Below are 26,517 nucleotides of genomic sequence, written 5' to 3'. Positions count from 1 at the left end.
TTGTGGCGATAGTGTTTAACGTGTGTGTGTGTGTGTGTGAGATCTTCCTTGGATGTTTTGCATATCGAGGTTTTGAATTTACTTACACGGTGCATTCTCGCTGCATTTGATCCTTGGAAATGACAGGCAGTGAGCCAGTCGAAATATCGGTGGTTGTCGAAGAAGTCACCCAACTGCATTCCCGTTAGTTATTTGAATATTTTAAACGCTGGGAAAATATTAAGAAATGCAAGTCCTCTTTCCATTTCATTTACGTAATTCCTCCGATGTGGAGCTTTAGCTTTTCCTACTTTCTAATAACATTCACACTTATATCAGTTATCACTCTAGTTTACAGAACGTTAGCCTCATTTGTTCTCTTCCTCACAACCATAACATGGGAGGTACTTGTCAGAAGCTCAAGATCAAGAGGAAATCATACATCTTGAGGAAGTCTTAGAAAACTGTATAATTATCTTGTGGATGTATGTTTAACATCGTTAACGCCAAGGTTCCACTTCATTCTCTATCCCCATGCTGTTTATGGTTACTGATTCTTCTACCTTTTAGAAGCAGGACAAATTTCCATGATAGGGACAAGAAAGTATTCTGAAACTTCTGTCCCCTCATTTGCGCTGTCGAGCACCACAAATCATGATTTTTTTCCAAAAATCTTAGGAGCGAGTGGGATTGTATCTGACTCTATTAGATAAGTGTGGAATAATAATATCCAACAGATCATGGTGGCTACATTAGTACTTCACATTAATGACCAGAATGGCAGACATACCAGCAGTGTCACAGTAAGACTTGAATCCCCTTCTAATTTTTGAGGAAACATGTGCTCAGTGTTTTATTTTAATTCATAAAATCCTGCGCCTAAGATACACCTTTAAATTACTAAATATAAATTAGGTTTATTAATTAAATGTGTTCTATTCTCGTACTGTCGATGTAATCCTACCTGATACAGTTCTAACCTGGAAGACACGGATGACTTTTCTTCTTGCGTGATTTAGATCAGCGATTAGCAACCCAATGATTTTGAGAATATTCACACCCGCGTGGGCTCTTGTTCACGTTAATATTGGAGGTCGGGAGTGAGGAACATGCAAGTGCTCAGTGTTGTCACGGCAACAAAAGTGAAACGACATAGTGAAATAGGAGTTGGTCAGTTTTGAGAGGGGTGCCCTGTACTAACAGCAATGGTGAGACAGCTTCTGGTACAAGGACAATGTCGTCGCACAGTGAGACGTAAAAAGAGGTTTCGCAAAATGTTTAGTGCGAGACAAGACCTGGATTACATTTAGGAAGATCTGTTTAAAAAGATATTTCTTGTCTTACAACGTCAAGGAATGTATGAACAGAATATCTGAAGGACATGGGCGTGTACACAAGGTTTTAAAAATTAAAAGGAAGCTCTGTGAAGAGGAGGCAGAAGCCAAAGGAAAATGAAAAGAGCCTGCCATTTTGGCACGCTGAAAAAATACATTACTCTTAACAAAATCCTTGGGCATATTTTCTTCAGGTGGTGACGTAATAAAAGAATTCTTCGTAATTACTAGCTGAAATTTATGTCTGCTTCAAGTAGAATAGTTAAAGATGACAATCACGCGTTGCATACAGGATGTGGCAGCTCACAAATCTTTTTAAGAATTTGTTGCATATTCCTTAGTGCTCGCTGAAAGTGTAGATACCACGGTACAGGATAACTAGACATCTTTATCGGAGAAGTTAACAGTGAACTTGAGGTGAGAGAAGAACTCCTGGACATGCTAGCAATGAGGAATACGATGAATAAATGTGACATAATTAGCAGCCTTGAACAAATGTAGAAAATATAGGTTTATGATGCTATTAATTAGTTTGTATGTGTATTGACTGAACGCCAGCTATGCTGGGATATAGATAAGGATTCTTAGCGCACCTGAATAATAAATGGAAAGAACTTTCATTAAGCTTCCCAATGAAATCATTCTTGAAGATATGGATAACAGGTACGACAGTCTGCCTTGTTATAGTGAAATTCATTGACTTAACCGGAGCCAGTTGCTAAACCGATTTCTTTGTTTTCTGGATGAATTAAATAGATTTATTGAAACGAGTAACGTTTATATCCTGAACTGAAATAGTCCTCATGGAAAATTTTGTTTATTTCTACAATACATCACAGGCACAGAGTATCAGTGAGCATTTTACTTTTAAGCAGGAGCATAATAGAACCGTTGACTCCTAGCATGTCACGACACATCCAATGGCCAAGAAGTATTTATGTGATACTGATAATGATTAGTCAGTGAAACAGGTTTCGTCACTAAGCAATTTATGTGAGGATTTCGATGAAATAACCTTTATAGTTAATCTTCGTGGAATTCATGGGAAAGTGATCTTGCATTCATTGATGATATACGCAGTCATCTGAATGACTTGAATATTTCGTTTTCGGATAAGGATCTGCTGATAACGTAGTTCATCAGCTGTTTATAAATATTCAGAACGAAACTGCCTCTTAGGGGAAATCAGCAGAACAAACGCAGGACCGATCACGACATGCCAAACCGCACACGATTCGACTTTGTTCGGTTCTTCAAGAAATTATCCGGAACAGCGCGACATTTGATTTACAAGGAACCCCTTGAGTGCGAGTTGGCAACTTCAATTTTTAGTAAGGCTCATTTGAAAGTGTTCTGTTAACAATTATGACATAAAAATATTAGTTCCTAATGATTCACGATGTCCATCAGGAGGGCGACAGAACGTGAGACTCCGGGACGTGCAGGGATCAACCTTCATGGGATGTTTGTATTACAGTTAACAAAATGACATCGTTGATATTCACAACATTTTCAAAACAAACCATTAACTGGCACCATGAACACCGATTGAAAAATGGCGTGAAAGGGTGATCACAAATATTCGCAGACGAACGCCTTGAGAATTACAAATCGTACAGGAATTTCAGCTAGATATTCGCTCTTGAAGAATGCATATAGAATCATACTAGTGTAACGGGGAGATGAGAACTGATGGAATGTAATGGCATGCAACCGAATGCGAAACAGTCTATCGTGGAGCTTATCGTGAAACTGCCTATACTTTAAGGCGTAGCTGCAGAAAGTGCGATTATATGTTTTATAGGCACTGAAAACAAACATCCAGAGGCTGCATTTGTCCAGTGGTTCCAGGTGGTATGAATTACAACGCCACACACTTTTCGGGAAGGATACTTTGCTTTCAAGGGTATGATTTTTATGCTTAGACCAGGAATCAAGAAAAATTACGTTATTTTGACCAGCTATTGTCCAAACGCAGTGATGATACCATAGCTGTAGTTCTCTTACGCCCATTTTCTTGCTTGCTGTGACGTAAATATTCCCCACTGCCCTTGCAAGATCACGCACACCAGAACGAATCGTATGGGCCAGAGCACTTCCACCTCCCCGCAGGACAGTAAATAACTTTCCAGCCAATTTACCATCCAGATTAACAGTCGGCACATTTGTATACGAATGGGTTAAGGCACCGATTTCAGCTGCTCTTGGTACAACTCTCTTGGTACTTCTAATTCACAGGGTTCCTTTTATATGCATTTCCTCTTCACATTCCGATTGTTCGGTGTTGAAAACAAGTTCCTTCCTGAAAGATGGGATAAGTTATTTTATCTCATCTACAAATTTTCAGGTCGATTCGGCAGTTCACTATGCATCATCAAGTTGACACTTTGAAAACTCGTTAGTTTATGTCTTGCAATTCTGCAGCATTGTCCCAAGTTATGCAAGCATCCAGTGCTTCCCTTAAATCACAGTAATCTATGTCGCGCGTAATTTGAAGTACATAACGTAGTAGGTCACTATCATGCACATATGCACATCTTGGAAATTTTGGCGAGCATCCTTGAAACGTGCATACACCAGGTTTTTCTAAGTGCACCTTGAGCTCCCTTGAATATCCGAAGTTTTTCTTATGCACTACAAGCCCATATTGCTGCGGACTTTTTCTAAATCTGTCTTTTTTTTTTTACTACGCTGTGAATGATCTTCCTTGTACATAATCGTGATTAATATCCGCTCCTTGGACAACGATTGTCCGTTACTATGTTTCACTGAGTCGGGATTTGTGGCTCCCTGACTGTCAAGGATGATGAACTACACGGCTCGATACCTGTTTTGGTATCACTTTCACTTGTTAGGCAAGTATATTGTACTCCTCATGTACATTGTCTACACAGTCGAGCGTATAGCACACCACACATTCCACTGACATCTTGCACAAACGTTAATATTTCATCCGCCACTTCTTCCTACTATGCAAAATTCCTAGAGTTCCTTTCTGATGAAATATCAACTTCAGCAAATGTTACTGTAGACATAATGCAATATTTTCTTTGTTTATCGTTGCCATTATTCTGCTCCGTACGAACACCACTGGCACTCGTCGACTAAGCAGTTCAGTTACGCTGCGTAGACGCATGTTGTGCTCACCATTGGATACATCAAGTTCGTCCTCCTGTTGCCGTTAGAAAGCAGTATTGGACAATATGTGAGGCGTCGAATGCCGTAAACGTCATTGTCCTTTTGCGAACTCGCACTCAAAGAGTTCCTAAGGACGTTGTTCACAGGTCCCGCGTCCGTTTGCACAAAAAGAGGCAATCTGGCTGCCTATCGTCACAAGCCTTTACAACTGAATGTGATGATAGAAGAGAGGGATGGGAAATTTTTTATATGCAGTCGCATAATCGACGGGTACTGCAAATTTGCTGTTAAAGGACATTACAGTACCACACAGAAAAAATTTAAAGATTTAGTTGACAATAAAAGAGCAAACCAAAAATCATACAAAATATCAAGTTCAAAGACATACGTAATCTCCTTCATTGATTTCAAAAAAAGCATATGATTCGATTGATAGAGAGTCTCTATTATCAGTCCTGGAAGAAATGGGTTTGGATAAGAAAACAACAAATATTATGAAAGCGACCCTTACAAATACATTTTATAAAGTTAAATTTATGGGAGAACTATCGGAACCCTTTGAAATAAAAACGGGAGTGCGACAAGGGGATGGGCTCTCACAGTTCACAGTTGCTGTTCAATTGTGCGCTTGAGAAAGTAGTCAGAGAATTAAGAGTGGTATAAGACTGGGTTGCAAAAAGAAGAACCTTAAAGTAAATTGCATTGCTTTTGCAGATGATATGGCCGTGTTTGCTGAAACAATGGAAGAAGCACGGGAGCAAATCCTTGAACTAAAGAAACAAGCAGCTAAAATACACTCCTGGAAATGGAAAAAAGAACACATTGACACCGGTGTGTCAGACCCACCACACTTGCTCCGGACACTGCGAGAGGGCTGTACAAGCAATGATCACACGCACGGCAGAGCGGACACACCAGGAACTGCGGTGTTGGCCGTCGAATGGCGCTAGCTGCGCAGCATTTGTGCACCGCCGCCGTCAGTGTCAGCCAGTTTGCCGTGGCATACAGAGCTCCATCGCAGTCTTAAACACTGGTAGCACGCAGCGACAGCGTGGACGTGAACCGTATGTGCAGTTGATGGAACTTTGAGCGAGGGCGTATAGTGGGCATGCGTACCACCGAATTGCTCAACACGTGTTGCGTGAGGTCTCCACAGTACATCGATGTTGTCGCCAGTGGTCGGCGGAAGGTGCACGTGCCCGTCGACCTGGGACCGGACCGCAGCGACGCACGGATGCACGCCAAGACCGTAGGATCCTACGCAGTGCCGTAGGGGACCGCACCGCCACTTCCCAGCAAATTAGGGACACTGTTGCTCCTGGGGTATCGGCGAGGACCATTCGCAACCGTCTCCAAGAAGCTGGGCTACGGTCCCGCACACCGTTAGGCCGTCTTCCGCTCACGCCCCAACATCGTGCAGCCCGCCTCCAGTGGTGTCGCGACAGGCGTGAATGGAGGGACGAATGGAGACGTGTCGTCTTCAGCGATGAGAGTCGCTTCTGCCTTGGTGCCAATGATGGTCGTATGCGTGTTTGGCGCCGTGCAGGTGAGCGCCACAATCAGGACTGCATACGACCGAGGCACACAGGGCCAACACCTGGCATCATGGTGTGGGGAACGATCTCCTACACTGGCCGTACACCTCTGGTGATCGTCGAGGGGACACTGAATAGTGCACGGTACATCCAAACCGTCATCGAACCCATCGTTCTACCATTCCTAGACCGGCAAGGGAACTTGCTGTTCCAACAGGACAATGCACATCCGCATGTATCCCGTGCCACCCAACGTGCTCTAGAAGGTGTAAGTCAACTACCCTGGCTAGCAACATCTCCGGATCTGTCCCCCATTGAGCATGTTTGGGACTGGATGAAGCGTCGTCTCACGCGGTCTGCACGTCCAGCACGAACGCTGGTCCAACTGAGGCGCCAGGTGGAAATGGCATGGCAAGCCATTCCACAGGACTACATGCAGCATCTCTACGATCGTCTCCATGGGAGAATAGCAGCCTGCATTGCTGCGAAAGGTGGTTATACACTGTACTAGTGCCGACATTGTGCATGCTCTGTTGCCTGTGTCTATGTGCCTGTGGTTCTCTCAGTGTGATCATGTGATGTATCTGCCCCCAGGAATGTGTCAATAAAGTTTCCCCTTCCTTGGACAATGAATTCACAGTGTTCTTATTTCAATTTCCAGGAGTGTAGGTCTTCACATCTCCTTTGAAAAAACTAAGATATTGACAAACATCAAGCACTGATGTAAATACCTCAAAATTCAAGAACAGAAGATTGAAATACTAAAAGAAATCAAATATCTCGGAGAATGGATTAGTTAGAATGCTGGGGAAAGGAAAGCAATGGAATCCAGAAAAAATAAACTTGAATGGGCCTTCCAACAAACAAAAAAATACATACAACAAAAAATCCCTTTTATGGGGGTCCATAATTACACATTACAAGACAGTGATTAAGCCAGAAGCACTGTACGCAGCAGAAACACTTAACATGAATTTCAAAGGTCAAATGGAGAAACTTGAGCTAAAGGAAAGAAAAATTTTAAGAAAAATCATTGGGCCCAAATTTCAAGACAATAAGTTTATATACATCAAAAATGAAACTCTCCACAAGAAAATGAAAAACTTTCGGATTCTATTGGAAAAAGGAGGATAAATTTTTATGGTCATCTTCTCAGAATGAATTCCAACAGATTAACTAAACAAATCTTTGACTTCTTCCGTAACCGCAAAAGGAAACCGAACTGGTTTAAAGAAACTGAGAAAGACCTAGTAGAATTAAAGATTTCAGAAAATTCACTTATTGATCGAACAGCTAAATTAATTACTATAGATGAAAACATAAGATTCCAAGACAAATCTACACAAAAGTCCAAACGATTCATCTCGTAAGAAGAGAGGAAAAGAATATCAGAAAGAATGAAGAAATACTGGGCCCTAAGAAAAGAACAACGCACAAAGAAATGATTGATGCAGGTTACCGCAAAGAGGGTGAAACGAAAGAAGAAGAAAAGAGCAAACAATGACAATGATTGACAGACGGGATTCACTGTTCTGTGGATCAGGAAGCGCTTTGTGTACAATTAGCAGGTACAGAGCACGTGAAGGGATTGGAGGTACAATACTAAAATTTCTGAGTTCGTATATATTATTAGGTAACGTATAGCTTTTTTCAGTAACTGTAAAATTTTACCAAGAGTGAGAAGTCTGGGCTCTGTCGTAGGTTTGTGAGTAGTGGGTTATGGTGTGGGATTTTTTCAAAGTATTTTCGATAGGGGGAGGGGGGTGCATTTTGGAAGTCTGTGGCCATTCTATCGAGACCCTCTCCTGGGAATGCACAATCTGTAGTAGAAATAAGTTGATAGAGAAGCAGAAGCGTAAGGTCTGTGCCCTTCAGGTGCAGTTACAACACGCAAAGGAGGAACTAGGAAGGTTGAGGAGGGTGAAGGGTGCTGGGGTATGGGAACTGGTAGTTGGCAAGAAGGCAGATAGGAGGGGGAGGTACTCACACTGTTATACTTTGAGTATATGCAATAGATTTAAGCATCTGCCAGAGTTGAGGGTAGAGGAGCCTTTTGTAGCTGTAAGTGTAAGGAAAATGCAGCAGTCCTCAGTAGTTAGGAGCCCTAGATCAGATGCAAAATCTAACAGAAAGAAGAAGGTTCTGCTGCTAGGCAGTTCCCACGGTAGAGGTGTGGGCCAGCGGTTGCAGGAAGTGTTGGGGAGTGAGTACCAGGTCACCAGCTTTGTGAAGCCTAGTGCAGGCTTGGCTCAGGTGACTTACAGCAGAGGGGAGTTATGTAGGAATTTTATGAAGGAGGATCAGGTAGTGATAGCGGGTGGTGCAGGAAACAGTCTTGAAAGGGACGAGGAATATGATGTAGGTGGTGACCTTGTAAAATTAGCTTCTGAAACTGGTGGCACTAATTTGAATTTCGTGCACTTGTTTCAGCATCATGATTGGCCTCATCTTAACGCGGCTGTAAGGCATGTTAACATGGGGCTGGAGAAGGCACTGATGGCAGAGAGCATGGGTTTCATTTCAGTGGTGCCAGTTGAGTCTATAATTAGATTGGGGTTCACTAGGCATGGTCTGCACCTCAATAGATATGGGCAAGGGAGGCTGGCAAAGCTTATAGGTAAATAAATGTTCTGTGGTGGTATAATTCACGGAAAAATTCCTATAGTAGTTAGTGGTAGAGCTGCACCTTTTTTAGATTGAAGTCAGCTGATACGTATATCTTTTTAAAGGAAGTCGAGCTAACTAAGGGCTCCCCTTCAGAGGACGTCATGTTTCCAAGTAGAGAAGGAATTAGCATATTTCATCAAAATATAAGAGGTATTAGAGATAAAGTTAGTGAACTGCTTATAGATGAAATTATTGGTATATCGGAGCACCACTTAAAAATTTGACAATTCAGAGGCTTTCTTTGCCAGGATACAGATTAGCTGGCTGTTTTTCAAGGAGTTCCTTGCGGGGTGGGGTAGTGGTTATGTACGTAAAAAACAGAATTCCATTTGAGTCCATAGACGTATCACAGCACGGCACTTAACAGATATTTGAATATAGTGCAGCGGCAGTTGAATTTAGTGAAACTAAACTCCTAACTTTTGTTGTTTATAGGTTCCTTAACACTGATTTCCGAGCATTTCTGCTGAAGCTAGAGAGTGTTCTTGATTCACTTTATAACAAGACCAGAAATTAGTTATATGTGGCGACTTTGATATAAATTTTGTAAATGGTGGTGCAAGAAAAAGGATGCTGGTAGATCTCCTAAATTCATATGTTCTGATGCAGACTTTGTTTTTTCCAACTAGGGAATATTTTTATTCATTCTTCATTACTATATGAGCATTCTGTTAGCAAAAGAGTGAATGACCTTTCATACTATGATGCACAAATTTTAACACTAAAAAGCTTTTGTACTCAAACAAATGTCACATATAATTACAAACTATGTAGGAACGTTAATCCAAGAGCAACAGAGAGTTTTTTAAACCTCGTCAAGGAACAACAGTGGCAGGATGTATATAGTGCCGATAACATAGATGAGAAATAAATGCTTTCCTTAACACATTTCTCATGTTCTTTGAGAGTTGTTTTCCATTAAAACGTTCAAAATGGGGTGCTTGCAGTAAAAGGCAGCTCGGGTGGCAGATTAGTGGGATCAGGATATCATGCAGAACAAAGCGGGAATTATATCAAAATATTAAAAACATTAGAAGTAGTCACAATCAAGCTACAGTAGCCAATTACAAATTGTACTGTAAGGTGCTTAAAATGTTATTAGGAAGGCAAAGAGTACGTGGTATGCAAATAGATTAGCTAATTCACAGGATAAAATTAAAACCATATGGTCAGTTCTGAAGGAAGTGTCTGGTGAGCAGCACAGGGTCGACAATGTTCGTAGTAAAAATAATTCTGTTACTTATAATTACCTTATTCTCAAGTATAAGCAGCTTTCACTCAGTTAATACTCTGCAGAAATCAAACCTGTATGTGGGTCAGACCTCCTTAACGCTTGTGCAGAAAGGTGTGCAGTATACTGCTGCATCTATTTTCAATAATCTGCCACTAGAATTGAAAAATCTTAGCGGTAATCCACGCGCTTTCAAATCGAAACTGAAAAGTTTCCACAAGGACCACTCCTTCTATTCTGTCGAGGAGTTCCGTGAAAAAGTAAGCTGACTATTGTTGTATTGTTGATTGCGTTTAATTAAACACATGGCTTGACTTTTTCGGGTTCATAAACATATTATTTTTGATCTGTTATTACTTTTATGTTGTAATTTCATGTACTGACACGTTCCATGACCTTGGAGATTTGCTCCCCAATTTGGTACTACGGAACTTGATGTGTAGATAAAAAATAAATAAAATGTTTGTAGAGACTTGCTACAAGGTAGATTGGTTATGTCGAGGAATATGCCTGGCACAACTTTTCTATTTAAAACCTGCTTTTGTCGAAAGTATGAAGGAAAAAGAAGTGCAGCAACAATATTTAGAACTTGCGGAGTGGGTCGTACACCTTACATTTTAAGTGGACTTGACTGCGCACTGCCCACAGTTAAGACACTGAAAGGTGAGAAATGACTTATTTCTGTTTTTATGAGGGAGCATTTAGAAAGAAAATCGCACTGTAGAAGAGATCAGTTCTGACAAACACACTTCAGATATCTAAGCTCAACTGCATTAAAGAAAATGCAAGGTTTGAGGAATTCATTGTGGCCTTGCAAAAATGACAGGAGTAGCTTTCTACACGTTTTGCGGACACTGCCAGTCTTAAATCCGTTTCAGCTGTTTTTCTGACAATTTGCCATTTCAGTTGAAAGTTTCACTGTGCATGTGCAAATGTGACTGATTTGAAACGTAATTCCCGTTTAAAGACATACCCTTTCAGGACATCTACACCGTTTTCCTCTGGCAGGGATTCCACGTCTCCATAATGAGGTTGCAAAAGAGCCACAATATTTCGATCAACATATATGTGTGAAAGACCTTTCATCGATTATGAAACTAAGTAAGTGACGATTACTTGGCAGCCTGAGTGCGAAAATCTGTGGAAGTGTCTATATCTGTCCGTATGCCGATACATTGTACCACATAATAGTTGTATTGTGTTTTCACCGCACAAAAACAGGGACAGTATCGAAAATTTGTTTTGTTTGTGATGTATATTGCCAAAATATGGAACATGAAACCAAGTCGTATGCAGTGCGACTGCATTGCCATTTAAATGAGGGGGGTGTTTGCTGTGTTCCCCTCGTCTCCCTCCGCACATCGAGCAGCGTGTCAAGGCGGTGGAGAAAATTTGCATCCTGGCTGACCGTAATGGCAGTCATGCCAGAGAAAGGTTCGCGAGCCAAAGTCTTGGCTGTTGCTGTAAAAAGGGATTCAAATATTTCCTTACGATGTTCAATGAATATTAGTGAACTGGTATAGATCTACATCTTTAAGAAACTGACCTGTATTGCGATATGGAATATAAAGAGAAATCTAATAAAATGAGAAACATTGTACTCTTCGTTCAACATTTCCACGAGGATCCATGGCTGCGGGCGTAATATCAATGTTTTGTTACACACGTTTGTGAAGCAATGTTTTCATCAATGAACAAAAATAAAACGCACTTACATGCTTAATACTGATTAAGAGATAATAGGAACACATAACTACTTATTAACAAGATTATATTCCATCTTTACACTTGTACCTTATTTGTTTGAATGGTAGCAATGAAACTACATTTACAATTACTTACATATTTCTGGCTGAAAATTAATTGTTGTTGTAGGCAGTGACGTAGTCTTCGATCCTAGAACTAATTTGATGCAGTTCTCCTCTCTATTTTTATGTGTGCAATTGATGTTGTGCAGTATGTGTTTATTACAATCTTCTATCAGTCCATTTTCACATTATGTCTCTTTCTGCCTAATTTCTCCACCCCTTCCCCATGTATCTTCTTCTCCCATCATTTCTCTATTACCCTCCTCCACTCCCCACTACTGGTCATATTATCCACCCCTGCTTCACTGTTCATCTGATCCTCCCCTTTCACTGTCCCTCTGTTCCTCTCCCTCTATTCAACTTCTTCTCCCCCTCTGTTCATGTGCTCTTTCCCCTTATGTCACCTTCTTCTTTTCATCTATTTGCTCTTGCCCCTTACAAGTTCATCTACTTCTCCCCATTCTCTTTGTCCATCTCCTCATCCCGCACTGTGTTCCTCTCCTCCTCTCATCCCTCTCCCTGCCCTACTCATCCTCCACACTCTCTCTGGCCATTTCCTATTCCCTCCTCTTTGACCATCTCATCCTCCCCTTTCTCTCTGAACATTTTTCTTTCTATGTCCATCTACTCTTTCCCCCTTTCTTTGTCGATCTTCTGCTCCTCATCTTCTGTTTACATCCCCCTCTCCACCTTATGTCTATCTCCTCCTCCCTCCCTCTCACTCAGTGATATCACTACCAACCCAACAGGAGGTTGCTGGTTCTTTCTCCCATAGGATTTGCTTGCAAGTAATGTGTGTATCAAGTGCCATTTAAAACAATCCAGGGGTTTAGCAGGAGCTTCCTTATCATGGTACCATGTACTCACATGTCACATATGTTTCACATATATGTAACATATTTCGCACACATTTGAACACATGTTTCACCTGTATCTATAGCGAATTTCGCCTTTCAGTTCCGTGTTCACGCAGCTCAATGTTTATGATGTCATATCTCTATAAGCATATATCGTAATGTGATATATTTTTGCAGTTCAGTTGTATATGTGAAAACTGTCTGCAAATGAGCTGCAAACAATGGCGAAGTAAATAAGTAATAAATTAAAAGGTCATGCCTGATGTGGCATATTTACTGCATGAACTGCGATGTTGCAGTAATGGTAAGCAATAAACTTTTTCCATTCAGCATTTTGCTGGGTGTCAGTGAGAAGATGTCTCGAGCATGCTTAAAATTATCCATAAAGTTGGTTGCAAGTCACCATGTGCTCTCATTCTGACATAGCAAATTAAAATAATCTATTTTCGTATTGTGAACAGTGCTTCTTTTCACCCCAACTACTTTGAGATGTAGGATGTCCCTACCCCCACAGTGATTCTTTCCAAACAGTAAGTGGCCTGTATTTCCGGACAGTAAATGCTATGTATATCAAGTCTGGTTGAAATTGATCTGATGGTTTAGGAGGAGATGTGGAACACCACATACATATTTCCATTTTTATAAGATATATGGATTTTAACATTTGCATAAAGTGTTAACATACACTGTGTACATTTTTATAGTATTGTCAGTAATCTATTACTTTTAAATTGCAATAGTTGTATCAACTACTTCATGAAACACTCTCATGGACGTACCAGAGCTTAATGGTTTCCTATGGAAGTTTTCTTCAATGTCATAAGACATGTTTAGTTCCTCAATACACTAGTTTTTGATGTTAATGGTTTCGTATGGAAGTTTTCTTCAAAGCCATAAGACTTGTTTAGTTCTTCAATACACTCGGTTTCGATGTAGGCCTACTTTGTTTCATTCTTCTCAAGAAACAGATCACATGCGTTTTTGCTACTGTATACATTACCACATCTGAACTGTTTTAGACTTAGATAACAAGTTTTATATGTATGACTATCTTTGTGTTAGTATGTGAAAATAACGTTCATCAATTATTTTCTGTACAGGGCATATATACATACACATACACGTTCATACACATAAAAGATACTACCTTAGTATTACAAAGGCTTGATGTCTTAATGTAAACAGTATCATTAATTCAACAACCAGAAGGATGAGCAGTTGTAATTACTTACTTAAAACACTGTACTATTGTACTCACTTATAGTTCTTCATTAAATGGTTAAGTTCTTGATAAAGGGGAGGTATAGCTCCAGTATCTCTCTTCCACATTATTAGGGGAGTTGGAGATCCCTCTGCAGCACATGGAAGAATAATTGATTTTCCTGCCACTGTTTCTGTATCAGTTGGCTCTACTTTCCATGATGGTGGATCTGTAAAATTAGTAAGTAGGAAAAAGAATGTCATAACAAGTATAGATGGAAATGGTTGATGAAAAATAAGGCAACAAATTGATATACAAAACTACCATCCAGTATGATTGACATCTATCTGATGTAGAATCTTAGAACATATTCTAGGCTCAAATAAAATATAATGAGATCCACTCTTCAGGAAAATGTTATTATTCAGAGTCCAAAGAAATCAGGATAATTTTGAATATTGCTGAACTAACAGTTTAGTAAGTTTTACTTGTAAAATACTGACGTGAATTATTTACCAAAGAATGAAGAAACTGTTATTTATTGACCTTTAGGAAGATAATTTTAGAGTTCTGGAGAAGGGTAAAAACACAAGAGGCCAGACTTACTCCACAGGTTAGATTATAAGATATGTTAAGGGAAGGCATACCTAAGTTTATAGTGGAAGCTTCTGACAATTTTAGCTGGAATACACTCTTTGAAATTTTGAAGGTAGCAGGGATACAAAAAAGAGAGTGAAAATGTATTTAATAGTTGTAAAGAAACCTCATAACAGTTATCGTAATCGAAGGGCAGGGAATGAAAGCTGGATGGAGACGGCAGTGACACAGGGGTGTACGATATCATCGATGTTATTCAATCTGGACATTGAGCAAGCAATAAAGGCAACCAAGGTAAAATTGGTAGAGGAAATCAAAGTTTAAGGAGAAGAAATAAAAACTTCAAGGTTTGCCAAGGACATTTTAATTATGCCAGAGACAGGAAATGACTTGGAAAAGCAACTGAATGGAATGGATAATGTCTTGAAAAGAGGTTATAAGACGAACGTCAAGAAAAGTAAAATAAGGGTAATGGAATGTAATCGAATTTAATCAGGCTATGCTAAAGGAATTAGTGTAGGAAACGAGACACTAAAAGTAGTAGATGAATTTTGATATTTGGGCAGCAAAATATCTAAAATGGCTGACTGAAGAGATGTTATAAAATGCAGACTGAACAGCAAGAATAGAATTTATGCAGAAGGGAAATTTGTGAACATCAAACATAAAATTGAGTGTTAGGATGACTTTCCTGAAGTTAGTTCAATGGAATGTAGCGTAAGTGGAATGTGGATGATAAGCGGTGCACAAAAGGAGAAAATAGAAGATTTTGAAATGTGGTGCTACAGAATGGTGATGATGGTTAGATGGGTACATCGAGGGTCTAAGGAGAAAGTGAAATGGAGAAAAAAGAAATTTATTGCATAAATTAACTAAAAGAAAGGATCGATTGATAGCACACACCATGAGGCTTGAAGGAATCTTCAGAATTGTAATAGAGGGAACTGTGGCGGATAAAAACTGTAGAGAGACACCATATCATGAATACTGTATGCAAGATCAAATCTGCGTATATTGTAGTAGTTTGTAGAAGATGAAGTGGCTTTCACACAATAAAGAGGGGAGGGGGAGAGGTACACCAAACCAGTCTTCTAACTGAAGACTACAATGCAGTCATGGACTGTGTGGCTGATCCTGGCGGAGGTTCGAGTCCTCTCTCGGGCACGGGTGAGTGTGTTTGTCCTTAGGATAATTTAGGTTAAGTAGTGTGTAAGCTTGGGGACTAATGACATTAGCAATAAAGTCCCATACGATTTCACACACATTTGAACACATTTTTTGAAGACTACAACGATTACAACAACAAGAACAAAATTTCGAGAAGAATGATCTCCTCCATAACAATCAACATGGATTCTGAGAACATCAGTCATGTGACACACAACTCATGCTTGTCACACATTATATCCTGAAAGCCATGGATCAATGCAGCCAGGGATATGCAGTATTTCTTGACTTTCGAAAAGCATTTGACTCAGCATTTCATATGTATCGAAAGTATGATAATATGGGGTATCAAGTGAAATTTGTGACTGCTTTGAGGATGAACTTTTCTTAATCAGAGTTTGAGCTTCATCTCTTATGATCATGCTGCCGACGGAACGTTTAACTCTAATCTTCCTCCTTTCCTTTTGCAGACAAGACTAAAAGTATTCTAAAACATTTCGCAGATTTCTTTATCTATAATGAAGCAGAGACTGAAAAATAACTGCACAAATATGCAGTCACATCTTGATAAGATTTCAAAGCGGTCCAAAGATCGTAAACTTTATATAAAATTTTACACTTCAGGTGGAAGACAATGGTTCATTGGTAGAATAATGGGGAAACGATATCAGTCTGCGGAAGAACAGTACAAAACATTCATGTGATCCACCCTAGAACGTTGCTCAAGTGTCTGGAACCTGTAACCATATAGGTCTAACATCTTCAAAGAAGGCCAGAGCAAGAGTTCACAGGTTTGTTTGGTCTATAGGATAGCTTCAAAGAGATGCTAAGAAAACTGTCCTAGCAAAGGCTTGAAGATAGATCCATACTGTCCCGTGAAAGCATTCTTAATAAATTACAGGGAACAACTTTCATTGATGAAACTAGGAATATACTACAACTCTGTATGTATCGCTCTCATAGGTTTTATGAAGACAAGATTCTACTAATTATCGTATGTACATAAACATTTAAGCAGTCATTCTTTTCTTGTTCAGTGTGTGATGCAAACATGAAGAAACGCTAATAAATGGTATAAAGGGATGTAGCCCCTACCATGTCCTTACCAGTAATTTTCTCGGTGTGGGTGTGAATATCGTTGCAGAATGGGAGATAACATGAAGTATGTCATTTACGTTTTTAGTCCTTGAAATAAATACTCTTCGGGGAATTATGGACTGAACAAATTTAGATACAGGCAGATAGGCAGCTAGAGAGAGAAAGAGAGAGAGAGAGAGAGAGAGAGAGAGAGAGATGACATATATGTGAAACTGGTTTATTTATTATGAAGAGTTTATTCTGTCAAAAAACACTTCTGCACATATCAGTAGCATGTATCTTGAATCTAAAGTCAAAGTGAAAATAATGTGTCAAATAAAAATAATGTCTTCTAGCTTATGTGAATATACTCTACACGACGAAACAATGAAGCACTCAGAAGACAATGTCATGTGTCAATGTAGCTGTGTACACATACACAGCTTCGGAGGGTGTGTAAAAGAAGTCCGATTTAAATCATTTGATAATTCATACTTCATGCGTTGGAGCTGGTTTCCATCAAGCAGAGTGCTCAACGTCACGCCCGATCCGTTCGCTGTTGCCAAACTGTCACTACGGTTCAGTTCTAATTCTTTATCTGGCTTTCTTTCTTGACGTGTTTGGCTCCTGAATCCTGGGTCTGGAACTATTATTTGTTATTTCATCACACATGATAACCACCCACCCACACACACATACACACAAATGCACAAGGCCTGTTGAAACGAAATACAAACGTTTCATTCACAGCACTAACCAAACACTACTGGATCTTGTGCGCAAAACGCCATATAGCATCATATGTAATAATACTATAATCACAGAGATTGGCTCGTAGGTTCGAATATCGTTAATACCAGCGAATTCTTTTTGATACAAAATAAAATATAAACATTTCGATTATTATTATTATTCACTTAATTTTATTAAATGTAATTCTATTTATTTCTAATACTTTGCCGTGAAATTTTCATCGTGGTACTGACTTTTCTACTTGCTTTTATTTTTCTTCCTATCATCGTTTATTTGTTTGGGGTCTACCTGTTTCGTCTATAATCTGCAACCAAGTGCCAACCAGGACTGCTCCTCGGTTGGTAATGCAGCAGATCATGTAGCCAGTGTGAGCATAGTTTCAGGAAACCAATTATAGCGAGGAATTACATTTTGCTCTTAGCGCTGAAACTGAACTTTTTCTAGCTTGAGTATGCTCCTAGAGGTTAGCCTTTCGCTGTGAACATAAAAATCAAGATTTTTTGTTCTGATGCAGACTGTTGACCACCGTTTTCTCGGATACATTGCACATCGCGAGATTGTTGTTACGTTACGACGTGAGTTTAAACTGAGTCCTACAAAACGCGTCGTCTCCTGTAGTTTGGTCATCGGTCTCTTAAAATTAACTATAAACAGAGCATCTCCCATTTCCGTCATACCTCGTGGCGGCCGCTTCCAACACTGCTCCTTGTCACACATTAACAGCATTCGTTAAGTGACCTACCGTGTTTGTGTGTCGCCTATAACCAAGTGGTAGACAGCAGCCGATGCGGCAACATAGTGGCCAGTGACAACTGCCGAGCAATTTTAATCAGACTATAGACTTGCAATTCTCTGTGGCAGGGAGAACAGTTGCCAGAATACAACACTGTTGTTCGTGTTTGAGTTGTTATAACACCTGTTGGGGTATGCAAGACGTGTTAACAACATTAGATGTTGAGTGATCACTGTGATGGACATGAAGATGCCACATACTCGTGTAATACAACGTTATCGGCATCTGACAGAGTTTGAAAGTGGGCTCATTGTGGGTCTACAGCTGGTTGTTTGGTTGAATCGTACGATGTCCAGATTCGTGGGGCATTTGGAGGTGATAGTGGCCCAGCGTGGGACAGCATGTAAAGAGAGGGTAAGTATAATCGTCGTCGAAGTTGCAGTAGATCATGTCTAATTACTACAAAGTAGAATCACCGTATTGCACACCAAGCACATCAGAACCCCTTCACAATTACGCCTGTAGTCCGGAATAACAGATTCCCTGCAAGATTATGTGTCACCTCATACCACTGGCATGAGACGAGCAGCAGCTTCACTAGGGAATTACTGCGCCGTGTGTAGGCTGCCATTAACACCAAAACACAAACGGGTGCGTCTTGAGTGGTGCCGTGAACGGGAAGCATGCGCTGCTGATGAACGGAATCACATTGTGTTCAGTGATGACTCACAGTTCTGCTGTACCCCGGACGACCATCGTGGGTAAGTATGGCAGCGGCCTTCATCCAGTGTTTAAGACAGGCACAGTAGTGTTGCTCATGGCATCAGCATGTGGGGAACCATCAGGTATCACTTCAGGCCGGCTGGCTGAGGGAACTCTTGACAGCACAATGAAATGTCACAGACGTTCTGGGTTCTCATATATCGTGGTGTCATTTTTCAACAGGACAACCCTCGTCCACACATGGCATGTGTCTTTGTGGACTGTTTGCGTGATGCTAAGTTACTCTGTGGCCAGTGAAATCACAAAAATCGTTTCTCAAGAGAACGTATGAGACCAGCTAGAATATTAGCTCTTCCACGGTCGCAGTACCCGAGATTTCAAGGTCATTTACAATAGTTGTGGGCAAGCTTTACTCAGAAGAAGAGCCTACAGCTTTACGACACCTTTCTCAACCGAATTAGTGCATGCATCCAGGCCAGAGCAGGATCCAAGTAACAATCATAAGTCAACATAGTCTGATGAGTCTTTTGTAAATTTGACTCGATTTTGGAACCACTAAAATAACATCGCATACCTTGTCAACCTGTAAAGTTTCATTTTATTTACTCATCTCTTTCTGGGTGCTTCACTTGTTTTGTTAGTCAGTCTCTTGTGTCATTTCATAACGATTTAATTCAACTGAAATTAGGCAAGCGATTCTGTGACTTAAGCCACAGTTGCACTTATGTCGACACTGTAGTTAACTTAGAAAAAGTTTATAAACATTGGATACAAAACCTAACTGAGCATGAATTCAAACTGGAATAACTTGAAAAACTATTTTCAAATTAAACTTGAATATTACTGTCAATTTTTCTTCCAATGATGTAGCCACTACTAAAATAATTGTGTTTGTTTACACGTATGTGTGTGGTATGGAAAGAGAGAATGAAAAGAGACATCAAGTCAAGTAACCATCATATTGCACACTACAAGTTCTTGAACTCACTGTAGAACGTCTCCTGAGTTTCATGTATCATGCTGACAGTATCAAACATGTGGACATCACAGTATTTTTAGATGTTTAGCCAGCTCATATGTTTGGATCCTGCACATAACATAGTAAGGGAACACTGTGATGTGGTACGTGAACCCTGTGACGACACAGTAACAACAGTCTCCAAAGCACAGCATCGAAATCCACCGTCCCTTTATACCATGGCAGACACCACCCAGAGCTCAGCGTACCGAAAACAATATAAAAAGCCATCCCAGTGGACTAGCTCATTGCTAGTTACGGATGACAACAATTCTTATCAAAAGTTCAGCATAATGAACTTTGAAAGCTATCTGAAAAACCGATCGCTATGAAGTGACAATATACGTGTGTTGGAAAAAAATATAGAAATAACAGTAATACAACACAATATCATGCCCAGTGCGGTATAGGGAAACCGTTAGCACTCAAAACAGCTTCCAGTCGTCGGAATGTTGGTTTTGAAGGGAATCTCATACCGTTCTTCCTGAAAAATAGTTTCATGTTCAGGAAACGATGACGGAGGTGGACAGCGATCTCGCACCCTTATCCCCCAAAGCAGACCACAAAGACTTAATAGTACTGACATATAGTGACTGTGATGGTCACGGGAGATGCAACAGTTCATCCTAGTGCTCACAAAACCAGTCTTGGACGATGCAGACTGTGTGAATAGGGGCCCTGTCATCTTGAAAAGCAGCATCATTATTGAGGAACAAACATTGTACCGTAGGCTGGACCTGATCATCCAAAACGGTCATATAATCCTTGGCAATAATGGGACCTTGCAGAGTACCAACGAGGCCCACTAAATATCACGATTGGGGTGCTTAAATCACCGCCGAATCGCCACCATCTTTCACTCTTGGCACGTAAAATCAACCAGAAGTTGGAAACAGTGTGAAACAAAGCTCTTTCGACCAAATGATTTTCTTCCGTTGATCCACAGCCCAGATTTTATGACTTCAGCAGCACATTTTCCTGTTACGGGCATTTGCCTCACTGATGAGTGACTTTGGAATTCCAGTTCGACCTTCAGTTCTCTGCTTATGGCGCTCCCTTCGTGTTGTTTTGGTGTGGACAGAGTTCGCGAGTGTGACATTCAGTTCTGCTGTGGCTTTTGCAGCTATCGTCCTCTTATTTTCGTAACAGTCCTCTTCAATGACCGTTTGTCACGATTACTCAGCGCACACTTTCGACTGTGTTGTGACTCAGCAAATATTTTCCGCTTTCCCTGTACGCAGAATAAATCTTCGATATGACGTCTCTTGAAACATGAAACACGTCGGCTGCCTTGGTTACAGAAGCACCCATCACACGAGCACCAACAATTTGTCGACGTTCGAATTCACTTATCTCAGACATGATGCACTCACAACTACACAGAACACTGTTCTAACCACGACTGATACCTGCAACGTTTTGAAGACATTGCACAGGTGCCGTTCGGGGTCAAGTACGTTTCTAGCGATGCATCCATATTTTTGTACAACTCTTGTATATCTGTTTGTCACTTTCATTGTGACGTGTTACTGAACCTAAGGGTTCGATTGTAGCAATAGTAACGGGCTCCAACAATGGTTCGTGGTTCCAGTAAAATTTTTAGACGTTTTTTCGTGTACTTTAATCATAAAAGTGTGTTAGGACAGTGTGGCCACTTGTTCTGGTACTTGGTTTGAAGTATCTGGAATAGCTTAAGGACACAAGCATCGTCTGTGTTTTACATTTTCGTTGTGTGTGTCCCACGACTCAAGTTATAAACCAGTGTTTATGCCCTTGGGAATGTTTGCATAAACACGTAAAGAAGCATTAAAAGGAGATCAAAAGCCACTACAGACTCTGACATCTGAGTCATTTAGTACTGTCCCCAACTACAGTTATCTAAAAATCCACAGGTAGACTTCCGCCGGCCTCTTAATCCTACATGTAGCCGTTAGCATGTCAGAGATGGATGACTTAAAATCTCTCCTCACCTCAAATCTGATTATGTGATTCGATGTAGCTATTTTGTGACCCACGTCAGATGATGCCAATTTGTTTGTATACACAGTAGCTTTCAACAGCACTGTTCAATTTATTGAGTAATAAGAGGCAGGAAATAACCTGATAATTTTCCACACCTGTCTCCTATTAACCCTTCAAGGTACCCAACTTCTTCAGTATGATTTAACATATTCCACTGGTTGAGAACAAAATGCTTAGTCATTTTTATAAATACCTGACACTGTCAGCTGCTGGAGAGTGACCAATTAATTAATTGTAAAGAAAGATTCTGACATGAAGTTTTTTATTTCCTCCAGCGCTTGTATTTACAGTGCATTATTAGTTTCGACAGAGCTAAGGTGCCATCTTCAGATCCACACAGTACAGGGTATGAAACCACGTTGTGCGATAAACCGCACGTTTGTTTCGTGCCGTAGAGACGGACTCATAATAAAAAGAGAGGAGAACATTACAAAATACAGCTGTGTCTTCGTGGCAAGAAAGAGTCATACAAGGGTGGCCACATCAAGAAGTGCCACATGTGTCTGCGCTGGTTGTCAGCTACTCTGCTTTTATTATGAGTCCGTTTCGATGGTACGACAACAATCATACCATTTGTTGTACACCATGACTTCATAACCTGTGCTCCATGGATCTGAAGGCGGCAGCTTAGTCCTATAGAAACTAGTAATCCAGTGTACATACACGCGATAAATGTAATAAAAAACTTCATATCAGTGCAGGGGTGTGAGCTATAATACTTGCTACTGTGGGGTAACGAGCCAGGAATGTGGGCAAGTAGCTGATTCCACAACAATGACATCAGGTAAAAAGCACCACCGGAAAAAGTTTGTGTCCTTAACTGACTTTGTTATTTAACCTATGATACGTGAACCCAACACTATCTTGATGGCTGGGGCAGCCTCTCAACATAGTAACATTCGTTGAATGTTTTTAATGAATCTGTTTGTGTTCAAAAGCAAAAATGAAAGAAAAAATGTATTCCTTTGAAGAAAGCTACTTATATTCGAATTATTTGAACTAATAGTAGGTCAGTGACTAGACAATCACCCAGCCCGAAGTCCCAGGTCGTACTGTAGAGATTACAATATATTTTTTGTGTTTCTGTGTTTTGTGTTTAAAGTAATATGGTATTGTGAAGAGGAGATATATGATGCTATTGAACTTTGTCACAGATAACATTAATAGCATTCCAGACTTGGTTTTCATTGTAGCACCGACTATATCCCCATTGAGTAGCCATACCATTCAAGAACTGTTAACAAGTGTGCTATTTTCTGAAGAATAAGCTTAAGGGACAATATCCCAGCAAGGAGGCTTCACTAATTTTAGGGGTGGTTCAGTGAGTCTTGAGCAGTGTGGGTTTCCAGCCTAGATCATATGATATGAGATTATGGTATGTTGGTAACTCTTAGTCTTGGACAGTCTACAAAAGTTCTCCAGTAAGAGTTACACGCAAACAAGTGTTGTGCAAATGGCTAAGAACGTCTTTACAGAGTAGGTAGTGATGTTACAACTACAGTGCTATTTGTTGAGGTCACCAGAGCCTCAATCAACGCCTTTGTGACAAAAGTGATTAGAATGTTTAAAAATAAATATCTACTCCTAATACAAATTTCAGCCATTTTTCCAATTCATACTCCCACAACCTGTTCTATAGTCATGGTATGAAATGTATTTTTAAAACAGAAACAAAAGGATAATGTAAATCTCTACTGAGCTGGCTACCAATTTCTCCAGCCATGATCAGCTCTCCACAAACAGGTCATCAGTGCTGGTTCCTGCCGAAATCCTGTTATAACCTGTTTCTTATCTCAAGAGCAGTGACAAGGTTTTCTGGTGTCAGGTTACTCATTTGTACTAGTTATATTGAAGACCATCCCCACTCCCTTGGACCTGGGGAATAGCCACCATCTGGTCAGGATCACCTGTACCCCTCCGCCTTCGCTTTCCACCCTTCCCCCTGGACCAATAGGCAGTCCAAACCAATTAGAAGCGCGTTATCCCTTCCCCTGCCCTTTATTGTATTATGAATCCAGCCGCCCAAACCTCCTGATTCAAAATCTGATGGTGATAGTGAAATGATAAATTGCTGCCAGGCGCCAGCCAATACGCCAGGCATAAGAAGAATAAGACTGTTACATTTTAAAGTAATCATCTGTTAATGTTATAATTATTAATATTGTTATTAGTAAATACATAGAGGTGAGAAAAGTCAAACCTCCTAACAACTTGTCGGACCTCCTTTTGCCCAGCGTAGTACAGCATCTCAACATGTCATGGAGTCAACAAGCCTCTATAGCCTCTATAGCCATCTATAATTGCTTAAGTGTTGCTGGTGCAGGATTTTATACACGAACTGACCTGTCAGTTATGTCCCAGAATTATTCAATGGGATTCATGTCTGGTGATATGCGTGGCTAAATCATTTCCTCATATCGTCCAGAATGTTTTTCAAAGTAATTGTGAACAATTGTAGCCCAGACGAGAAGTCCGCGAATGGCTGTAAATGATCTCCAAGTAGATGAACATAGCCATTTACAGTCAATGCTCGGTTCAATTCGACCAGAGGACCCAGTCCATTCCATGTAACCACAGCCCACAGTATTATAGGGCCACCACCAGCTTACACAGTGCCTTGTTGACAACTTGGGTCTATAGCTTCTTGGGGTTTGTGTCACACTAGAACCATACCATCAGCTCTTGCTAAATTAGGACTCATCTAACCAGGCCACAGTCTTACAGTCGCCTATGGTCCAACTGTAATGGTCTTGAGACCAGGAGAGGCACTGCTCTTGGGTGAGTTGTCTACTGCCATAGCCCATTAACATCAGATTTCACCATAAGTCCTAATGGATATGTTAGTTGTATGTCCCACATAGATTTCTGCGATTATTTCATACAGTTTTGCTTGTCTGTTTGTAATAAAAACTCTACACAAACTCTGCTGCTCTCAGTCATTAAGTGAAGGCCGTTGGCCACAGTGTTGTCTATGCTGAGAGGTAATGCCTGAAATTTGGTATTCTCAGCACACTCTTGACATTGTTCATCTAGGAATACTGAACTCCCTGACGATATCCGAAATGGAATGTCCCATGCATCTAGCTCCAACTACCATCCCGCATTGAAAGTCTGTTAATCCCCATCTTACAATCATAATCGTATTGGACACCTTTTCACTTGATTCACCTGAGTAAAAATGAAGGTTCCACCAATGAACTACCCTTTTATATCTTGTGTACACGATACTACGGCCATCTATACATGTGCATATCACTGTCCCTTGACACATATCTTTACCTTAGTGTACATTCAGTTGTACTGTAATTACGTTTTGATGTTTTCTTTCCCAGCAGTGCAACATATCCCTGGTCTGCCAGTGGATCTGCTGGACGAGGTGACTCAGCAACAATCCACAGATATTCATCAAGATTTACTGGACATTGTATCGATTGATTATTTTGAACCACAGCTGCAGCAGCACCAACCATCACTGTTGGTACTTCCACAGCTTACAGGGCCGCAGGATAGTCTCTCAAGGGTGCCATTGTTCATCAACACTTATAATGTGACTACAAATGCATGTAAATGTGGAAATGTGGGACTAACACCGCACTGAGACTTTGGTGTGATGACTGGAGCTGAAGATACGGAATGTGTTGATGCCAAAGCTCCACACTTGTGGTATGAGTGGGAATATCTGTGCATTATGATGGGGTGTATAAAGAATAAGGTGACATTTGAGTATGATCCATTACATACTGCTATAGACATTGAAATATTACTATGTAAAGTCTCCATAGTAGATATGTATATGAAGACAATGCTAGAATTAACTTCATGGGGCACATATATCTAATACATTCAGGTGTTGTGACTTTAGATGATCTGATCACGACAGACAAATTTTGTTACTGGTGACCATATGTAGAGGCGTGTACAATGATTTTGTTAACTATTTGAGCAGATTTAATGTAACCATGTAGCTGTTGGAACAGTGTACCAATGACTGTAATCAACCTATACCAAAGTGTATAAGTGTAGAACATGTTAAGCATGTAGAGGCTGAGTCCAGTGAAGCAATTCCTATGAATGTTAGCTATCCTATTGGACTGAATGCAATATTAGCCGAATTTAAGGCTTTACAGAATGCAGGTATTTTTAAATTTATCTGCTGCCACTACACCGTGTAATTTTACCACCCCTGACATCTCCGCTGCCACCCCTGACACCTCTGCAATCACACTCGCTGCCATCACCATCGCTGCAGCTGCCTCCAATCTCACAGAAAAAATGTGGATAAGTATCAGATGGTGTCGCATGTCGAGAGAGAGAGAGAGAGAGAGAGAGAGAGAGAGAGAGAGAGAGTTTGCAGCTTAAAGGAGGTCCCAATAGCCTGTGGCCACACATTCGGCACACAGCTCTGTAATGGATGGACACACATTGTGTCCTCCTCATTAAAGTATGAAATAACAGTCATGAAGAGATATGGAGACTATAACATAGTGACAGCGTTTTTGATTCCTAAAACATTACCAAGTACTTGCTACCCATATTATTTTAAAAAATATTTTGAGTAGTAAAAATAATTTTTTTTTTTTTTACTTTTTACAACCAACACAGTGCTGTATAACAGTCAAGCATCGTACATTTACATCATAATATTTACAACAGGGTTCATACATTGAAAGGAGGACA

The 26,517-nt window shown here is 40.4% G+C and overlaps 1 protein-coding gene across 1 annotated transcript in view; it reads right to left on the bottom strand.

Annotated features, from left to right (window-relative positions):
• The window catches only part of LOC126298116 (Down syndrome cell adhesion molecule-like protein Dscam2), a 337,586-nt gene that overhangs the window by 38,541 nt on the left and 272,528 nt on the right, over positions 1–26,517 (bottom strand). Inside the window, exon 7 of the mRNA XM_049989436.1 lies at positions 13,808–13,979. Within this exon, the coding sequence (XP_049845393.1) occupies positions 13,808–13,979 (172 nt within the window). The remainder of the gene's footprint in view (positions 1–13,807; positions 13,980–26,517) is intronic.

The sequence above is a fragment of the Schistocerca gregaria genome, chromosome X (assembly GCF_023897955.1).
Source record: "Schistocerca gregaria isolate iqSchGreg1 chromosome X, iqSchGreg1.2, whole genome shotgun sequence".
In the NCBI taxonomy this organism is placed as follows: Eukaryota; Metazoa; Arthropoda; class Insecta; order Orthoptera; family Acrididae; genus Schistocerca; species Schistocerca gregaria.
The sequence above is the reverse complement of the archived record's forward strand: the minus strand, read 5'-3'. Positions and strand labels throughout refer to the sequence as shown.